Here is a 9,365-nt window from a genome sequence, read left to right as displayed (position 1 = left end):
GACAGAATATTCGTTCGCAGCCAGACAAAAGTGTGTGCGTGTACGTAATAGCTGTACGACTATTGTAGTGAAGTTGTTAGTCGACTCACCACTCCTCGATGAGTTGTTGGGTTATTACACACTTGCTGAGCGTATCAGTACAGTGCTTGCCACTGCTGGTCAACTGTGGTACTAGCTCTGTTCGATCACTGTTGTCAAGTGACGTGGCCATTTGTAGGTGATCTAGAGACGGATGCAGATAGATATGCGACAGCACGCAATTCACACAGAAACACAGCACAATTCTATAGCCAAGGGTACATGTATGCATAGTTGATAACGTTTGCATAGTCTCCCTCAAACGAATCAATGATATAACATACCACCAAGAGTACATAACCAAGAGTGTGCAACTCGACGATACCCCAGCCCAAGGCGGATTTTTTTAATGACAGTCTTTGGTGGGTGTTTGGCTCGCTGATGCCATCATGCGTAGCCAGAGATCAAAGTACAAAGAATTTGTACGGCACAGGTACGGTAGTCGAAGCAGAACAACGGACGATACATCGATGTGTCTTGAACCTGATGAACGCTCACATCGTATCTACAAAACAAGCGCGGGAAAGCATACACACTTGGTCATACTTCTGCCAAAGAATGACGCAATAAAAAAATTCTGCCGTGGGTGAACCCATCACAGCTCGAGATAGGAGTTGCACACTCTTGGTTATGTACTCTTGATACCACAGGATATAAAATACCCTCGATATAACATACCACAGGATACTCAATCTGCGGACAGAACTGTTTCGTCCGTGGTGGACTCATCAGCGAAGCACAGAGAAAATGAGGCCGAACCTGATAGCAATGAAAAATAAATTTCTCAGGGCCAGATTTAAACTAGGCCCGAACGTACCTCGCCAGAGTGCTCAAACTAACAAGTCAGTGAGCTCTGCCGAACGCAAACAGCAAAGGCACAACCCCACATACCGTATTTCCACAAATAGTAGGCCGGTCTACTATTTTTTCAACCTCGCCCTAATCCGGCCTTATAATCGAGGACGGTCTTGTATTCGAGGACGGTCTTTTATTCTTTCAACCCAGTTTGACCCCGGTCTTCTATTTCTCGCCACACAGTTTTACCCCCGTTCTTCCATTTTCTTCTACACAGTTTGAGCACGGTCTTCTATTTTTTCCACAGTTTGAACACGGTCTTCCATTTTTAACACAAGAACAAAGACTCATTTAGTAGGCCCGGTCTTCTAATCGGAGACGGTCTTTTATTTTTTCAATCGCCCCCTGCCCCGGCCTTGTAAACGAGGAAGGCGTTGTATACGAGGACGGCCTTTTATATGCGGAAATACGGTATATAAATACTAGTTTTTGAGGACCCTGCATTGTACTACCAGTTTGTGCAGAATACTGGTGCGAGTTCACAGGTCTACGTTTTCCAAATTCAGAACAGCTACTGTAAAGCGTGAAATTTTCGCGGCGTTTTTAGTTCGCGTTTTCAGAATCCGGACAGGTTTGCGAGGTTTTAATTTTGCGATTGCAGAATGTGCTACTATAATAGTACAGGTCAGACCTCGCTATAACGACCCCCGCTATAACATACACCTCACTATAACGTACAAATGTGAATGTCCCTGCCGAAACCGCATCACTTCTGTACAAAATGTCCTCGCTATAACATAATCCGCTATAGCGTAATGTTCGCTATAAATGCCGGCTTTGAGTATCAAAGCCAAGTTAGCCCACGCGGGCACATGCGTAGTGATGGTGTCATGATGCATATCATTAATTATTATTCTGTGCCGAGTATGGTCTGTAATTAGCATTTTTTGCACTGCTGCTACTGTTGCCTTTATGTGCGCTGCAGTAGCTAGTCGAATGCAGTTTGGTTGTCTTTTCCTTTGGACAAGAAGTGCTTTCCTTGTCAGGCTGGTAATTTCTCTTTCTTTCCCTTGTCAGGCTGGTAATTTCTCTTTCTTCGAAGGGAGTCAGTTGTGTTCGCCTGCGTAGTCAAGCGCTGAGCTGAAAGCGCTTGCCAATTCACAACTTCGCTGACGCAGCGAAGGATCGCGCTTGGTTGAAATATTTATTTGTTGAGTGGGTAGATCGGGGAGCTCCTCGTCGCAGTCGTGCATTTCCTGGAGTTCATGAGGCCAAGCACGGACTACTCGTCGCCGAGGACCAGTTGTTTCCGCGTCGACATAGCGCCTGGCGTTGACGCCACCTCAGGACTGGCTGTGATCACCTGCCAATACTCTAGCCAAAGCAGTCGACAAGGAGCGGAGGTGTGTGCATCGACCAAGTAGGCTGGTGGTTTTCAACATGTCACTACGACTTTGAGTGAGGGACGATCGTTGATCATCTACGTCTCAGTTGTGTTTGTCAAACGCTTGTGGCCTTCGATGTGGATCTGAAGATTTTCTGCTCACGGTGCGTTCGTTACGCACCATCTCTGCCTACACACGGTATTCCACTATCTCAGGGAAAAATCCTGCCCCCAGTCGTTCTGGGTATCAAACTATTCCTGCTAGCTGTGCTGGCCTGCACAAAACCCAGTACGCTGCACCAAACTAGGTGCTTATGTTATCTTTTGCTTGGTGGTTCGTGGCACGCGTTGACGTGACGGTTCTGCAGTTCTTTGACCACCTCAGCATCCTAGTCGCCACTGGCGCCGAGAAGGTGGTTCGCTCATCACGGTGGTGACGGTACTTCGCATAGACGTCACCTGCTTGGAGCAGGTGATGCGGCTACCTGACGAGCAGTTCTCTCCTATTCTAGCGGCTTCGAGTGAGTGGTTCATGCACACTCGCTGCCCACAGCGGGATCGGCTGACCATGATCGGCATCCCGTCCTTTACCGCCGCGCCGGTGGTTCCTCCTGGCAGGTCTTTCATCTGCCGTCTCACCGATTTCAGCTGCCCCGCTCCGTCTCTTCAGTCAGTCTTCACCGTTGTCACAGAAGCCCATTTGGACATCAACTGGCGGCGCTTCTTTGCTGCGCACTGGACTGGCCAATACTTTTTCCATGATGTCGAGTGGTCACAATCCCCTGAGCTTGAGTTAGTCATGTCTACCGGCTGCCTCTGTTGTTGGCTTTGGCGGTTTCTATCATGGACCATGGTTTGTGGCATTGGGCCGCTGCGATGCAGGCCGCCCCTATTATGATTACTTACTTCCGAGCACTGGTCACAGCATTAATGACAGTATTCCTGCTGCCCGCTTCAGCCCAAGGTGAACGACACCGTTCGGCATGTGATTCGTCAATTGTCTGCTCTGCCCTCAGTTCTGGATGCATGGTCTGCTCACACTCGTTATCCGAAGCGGGGTCTGCTGTCTTCCATCGGCATGCTTTCACTTGCTGCCGTGGTGGTGCCTCCTGGTCGATGTTGGCTTGGGTGGCTATTTTGTCGGCCAGTGGTTTTTGGGACGGTGGTGCCAGGCCAGCTGGAGCCGTGTTATCCTCCGTCAGGCTCTCAACTGCAACCAGGTGAGCTCCCACTTCATGCGCATTGCTGGGGCGATACTCCTGGCGGCCAGAGATGTAAGTGAATTGGTGATATGACGGGCAGGGCGGTGGCAAAGTACGTCTTCCGAGCGCTACATCCGGCAAGTGGCCGGCATGCCACCCCAATGGACAAGTAGACTAGCATCTCTACATGACAGGGTGTGAGTGAAAATGTCTCGGTTCCGAGCACTGGCCCCCGCAGCGTGCAGCCATCCAATACAAGTACCTTCCCCTAGCTCGCTGCTTTGAGTGCGGCCAGTGATGCGCTAGTTGAGGACTCCGTCTCGGCGCGTACCAAACAAACGTTTAAGCCTGGTATTGCTGCATATTTAGAGTTCTGCCGTACTAACTCCGTTGTGGCACTTTCTCCTACTATTGAAACTACTGTGTCCTTCACCGCTAGTCTCTTTGTTTTAAGAAGTCTGTCTCTGTCATCAATTCGCGTTTACCTAGCGGCAGTCCGCTACTACCTGTTGTGCAATGGGGCGGCGGTGGATGTTTAAAGTCGTCGTCTCGCCTAACAGCAGTGTTGCATGGCATAGAGAGATGGCAACCCCCCTCAGCGTTGGCTCGGAGAGAGCTTTCGGCGGACGACTTGATCCATTTCCGGCGATACTTGCAACGTTCAAATTATGCATAATTATGTGGATCAGACTATGCTGTGGGCAAGTGTAACTCTAGCCTTCTATGACTTGCTGCGTGCCAGTGAGTATCTGGCGCCTTCTATTCACACGTTTGACAGCCATAGAGCACTTGTGTGGACGGCTGTCAGTATTGCACCCGACTCGGTCACGTTGCGGCTGAAAGTCACTAAGACGCAGCAATCTGGCGACGGTGGAACTGTCACGGTGTCTTCTACTGGCGACGAAACGTGCCCGGTACTGGCAATGTCCGAATTCTGGCGCACGACAGCTCATGCCTGCAACTCTAAGCCTGTGTTCGATTTTGCTGAAGGGAATTACCTTACTCCGCCATGTTTGAACAAGATACTTCGTCAGGCTCTCAACTGCAACCAGGTGAGCTCCCACTCCATGCGGATTGGTGGGGCGTCACTCCTGGCGTTCAGAGGTGCAAGTGAAGCGGTGATACGCCGGACAGGGTGGTGGCGCAGTACAGCTTCCAAGCGCTATGTTCGGCAGGTGGCCGGCATGCCACCCCAATCGAAAAGTAGAGTAGCATCTCTACGTGACAGGGTGTGAGTGCAAGTGAGTGTTATGCTCTGCTGACATTTATTGATTCCGTGACGATAGTCGGTATACAGATCCCATCATTTAACTATAAGCATTAGGTGGGGTTTGCCATTGTCACTCAAATCGGCCGTGATAAGCAGTGTGATGGATGCGTTTGGCTCCAGGTGTCTGTTTTTGGGAGGGCCACGTATACATGGCTGCTGTGTTGCTGCTGCAATGTTGTGGCAGCGGCATCTTGATGTGATGGACTGATGTTGTAACAGTGTACCCATTTTCTGTTGCTGGGTACCGTAGTTTGTCAGTTGTGCCTGTTTGAAGTTGCCAGGCCAGCTTGTATTGGTGCGTTCCCGTTTGCTGTTGCCGGGACACCATGTTTGTCACGGCGTACCCGTTTGCTGTTGCCGGGGCCGTGTTTGTACTGGTGCGTTCCCGTTTGCTGTTGCCGGGGCACCATGTTTGTAACGGCGTACCCGTTTGCTGTTGCCGGGGCCGTGTTTGTGTTGGTGCGTTCCCGTTTGCTGTTGCCGGGGCACCATGTTTGTAACGGCGTACCCGTTTGCTGTTGCCGGGGCCGTGTTTGTGTTGGTGCGTTCCCGTTGAGTTTGCCGGGGCACCATGTTTGTAACGATGTACCCGTTTGCTGTTGCCGGGTGACATATTTGCCAATTGTGCTTGTTACAAATTGCCGTGCTGTGCGCGTTATGAGGTGATAAGAATTATGAGCCATGTATTGGCTTGCTGTGCCCAATGCCAATGGCTCTTGCTAACACGGCAATTTGCTATCATTGGTGATATTTCAAAGAGTGACAAATGTGAAAAAAAGGTAATGGCAAACCCCCCAACTAGGTTCTATGCTTGGTGTGCTGGTGCGAGCAAGTTTTGCAAGCATATTGCAATGTGGAATACCTGCGTGTGTACATAATATTATTATGCTTGGCCACAGGGCCTAGCGGGTGTGTGCACACACACCTGGGTGTGCGGTGGCAGGTGCATGCATGTGGGTTAACGCACTGTTTGCTGGGTCCCGGGCGCACGGAGACCTCAGCATAACGTAAAAACTCGTAAAAATGACTACCGGTATGTAGATCTACACGGCATGCATGCCTTCTCGCGACAAATTCGAGACTGAGCCGTCCACCTCGGAAGCAGGGAGTAGTAAAATACCGGTATTTTACTACTCCCATTACTTTTATGGCTCTAATCTTGTCACATGCCGCGCCGCCAAGAGGGTCGGATTTCAGTTGCCAGCACTGTACAAGTACACGCACTACATGACCTTGTCACCCGTTTGCTGACAAGCCTGTACACATCTTTGCTACATGTAGTCATCATCATACCTGTATGATTGTAAAACAGTATACTAGTAGTTGTAATCAGTAACTTAACCCACATGCATGCACCTGCCACCGCACACCCAGGTGTGCGTGCACACACCCGCTAGGCCCTGTGGCCAAGCATAATAATATTATGTATACACATGCATACACACGCAGGTATTCCACATTGCAATATGCTTGCAAAACTTGCTCGCACCAGCACACCAAGCATAGAACCTAGTTGTGGGGGTTTGCCATTAAGGACGTTTAGCAACGCGAAAGTTCGAAAGAAAATTCGAGTCTGGGAATGAGTACAGAAACAAAGGTCGAAACTTCGAAAACTTGGACGCGAAGTTGCAGTGATTTGCGAAAGTAACTTTCTCTTTTCTCGGTACGCATTTCACTACAGGGAGTGGTAATTTTACAGCCCCCTGCTTGAGACTGAGCTGCATATACGGTACGGTACTATGAGATTCAAATAGCTTCGAGAAAAAGTCGTTTCGCATTGCTAAACCTCACAAGTTTTCTTTTTCGAAATAGATTTTCGCGAAATATCGCCACCACGAAAAGTTCGAATTTTCGCATTGCTAAACGTCCCTATTAGGCCACCCAGAATTAATTCGTTGTTTCGGGTCACCCGACCGACCGTCTTTTTTCACCCGACCGCAAAATGTTTTTTTTTATTGTGCATGCAAATGTACATGTACATGACTACGTTGTATGTAGACTATGTACGCACGCGACCCTACAAAGGCCCTAAAACCAGACATCGATCTCAGAGTCAGAAGCAGCCCAATGACAGGCTGCAGTGCTTGCATGGTGACGACGTTGTATTCTCCGATCCGCGATCGGTCCTGAAACAGCATCAGCTCCGCCACCGCGTCGCTCATTGACAGAGGTTTTGGTGAGAGCTGCTCATCAGACTCGTTTGCTAGCGAGGTCAAGATCTGGTCCTGGAGCTAGCTGGAGACCTGGATCTGAAGGGATACTGACTGCGCTGGATCGTCTAGATTTGGTCGACTGGCTTGATGGACAAAAGCTATTCGATATTATGTACCGGTACGCGGTACGCGGTATGGCGCATGGCAGTAACCAAAATTAAAAATTAAAAAAATTAAAAAATAAACCCGACCGACCGACCCTGGAACGGATGAGTGAAGTGACCCGAAACAACGAATTAATTCTAGGTGGCCTTATCTTTTTTTTTTCTTCACATTTGTCACTCTTTGAAATATCACCAATGATAGCAAATTGCCGTGTTAGCAAGAGCCATTGGCATTGGGCACAGCAAGCCAATGCATGGCTCATAATTCTTATCACCTCATAACGCGCACAGCACGGCAATTTGTAACAAGCACAATTGGCAAATATGTCACCCGGCAACAGCAAACGGGTACATCGTTACAAACATGGTGCCCCGGCAAACTCAACGGGAACGCACCAACACAAACACGGCCCGGCAACAGCAAACGGGTACGCCGTTACAAACATGGTGCCCCGGCAACAGCAAACGGGAACGCACCAGTACAAACACGGCCCCGGCAACAGCAAACGGGTAAGCCGTTACAAACATGGTGTCCCGGCAACAGCAAACGGGAACGCACCAGTACAAACACGGCCCCGGCAACAGCAAACGGGTACGTCGTTATAAACATGGTGTCCCGGCAACAGCAAACGGGAACGCACCAATACAAGCTGGCCTGGCAACTTCAAACAGGCACAATTGACAAACTACGGTACCCAGCAACAGCAAATGGGTAGATCTACACTGTTACAACATCAGTCCATCACATCAAGATGCCGCTGCCACAACATTGCAGCAGCAACACAGCAGCCATGTATACGTGGCCCTCCCAAAAACAGACACCTGGAGCCAAACGCATCCATCACACTGCTTATCACGGCCGATTTGAGTGACAATGGCAAACCCCACCTAATGCTTATAGTTAAATGATGGGATCTGTATACCGACTATCGTCACAGAATCAATAAATGTCAGCAGAGCATAACACTCACTTGCACTCACACCCTGTCACGTAGAGATGCTACTCTACTTTTCCATTGGGGTGGCATGCCGGCCACCTGCCGAACATAGCGCTTGGAAGCTGTACTGCGCCACCGCCCTGCCCGGCGTATCACCGCTTCACTTGCACCTCTGGAAGCCAGGAGTGTCGCCCCACCAATCCGCATGGAGTGGGAGCTCACCTGGTTGCAGTTGAGAGCCTGACGAAGTATCTTGTTCAAACATGGCGGAGTAAGGTAATTCCCTTCAGCAAAATCGAACACAGGCGTAGAGCTGCAGGCATGAGCTGTCGTGCGCCGGAATTCGGACATTGCCAGTACCGGGCACGTTTCGTCGCCAGTAGAAGACACCGTGACAGTTCCACCTTCGCCGGATTGCCGCGTCTTAGTGACTTTCAGCCGCAACGTGACCGAGTCGGGTGCAATACTGAGAGCCTCGCACACACGTGCTCTATGGCTGTCAAACGTGTGAATAGAAGGCGCCAGATACTCACTGGCACGCAGCAAGCCATAGAAGGCTAGAGTTACACTTGCCCACAGCATAGTCTGATTCACATATGCATAGTTTGAACGTTGCAAGTATCGCCGGAAATGGATCAAGTCGTCCAACGAAAGCTCTCTCCGAGCCAACGCTGAGGGGGGTTGCCGTCTCTCTATGCCATGCAACACTGCTGTTAGGCGAGCCGACTTTAAACATCCACTGCCGCCCCATTGCACAACAGGTAGTAGCGGACTGCCGCTAGGTAAACGCGAATTGATGACAGAGACAGACTTCTTAAAACAAAGAGACTAGCGGCGAAGGATACAGTAGTTTCAATAGTAGGAGAAAGTGCCACAACGGAGTTAGTACGGCAGAACTCTAAATATGCAGCAATACCAGGCTTAACGTTTGTTTGGTACGCTCCGAGACGGAGTCCTCAACTAGCGCGTCACTGGCCGCACTCAAAGCAGCGAGCTAGGGGAAGGTACTTGTACTGGATGGCTGCAGACTGCGGGGGCCAGTGCTCGGAACCGAGACATTTTCACTCACACCCTGCCATGTAGAGATGCTAGTCTACTTGTCCATTGGGGTGGCATGCCGGCCACTTGCCGGATGTAGCGCTCGGAAGACGTACTTTGCCACCGCCCTGCCCGTCATATCACCAATTCACTTACATCTCTGGCCGCCAGGAGTATCGCCCCAGCAATGCGCATGAAGTGGGAGCTCACCTGGTTACAGTTGAGAGCCTGACGGAGGATAACACGGCCCCAGCTGGCCTGGCACCACCGTCCCAAAAACCACTGGCCAACAAAATAGCCACCCAAGCCAACATCGACCAGGAGGCACCACCACGGCAGCAAG

At 50.3% G+C, this 9,365-nt stretch overlaps 1 protein-coding gene across 1 annotated transcript in view; it reads right to left on the bottom strand.

The window, feature by feature from the left end:
* LOC135806453 (uncharacterized) overlaps positions 1-9,365 on the bottom strand; it is a 29,082-nt gene that overhangs the window by 828 nt on the left and 18,889 nt on the right. Inside the window, exon 18 of the mRNA XM_065320640.1 lies at positions 90-222. Within this exon, the coding sequence (XP_065176712.1) occupies positions 90-222 (133 nt within the window). The remainder of the gene's footprint in view (positions 1-89; positions 223-9,365) is intronic.

The sequence above is a fragment of the Sycon ciliatum genome, chromosome 1 (genome assembly GCF_964019385.1).
Source record: "Sycon ciliatum chromosome 1, ocSycCili1.1, whole genome shotgun sequence".
NCBI classification, from domain to species: domain Eukaryota; kingdom Metazoa; phylum Porifera; class Calcarea; order Leucosolenida; family Sycettidae; genus Sycon; species Sycon ciliatum.
The sequence above is the reverse complement of the archived record's forward strand: the minus strand, read 5'-3'. Positions and strand labels throughout refer to the sequence as shown.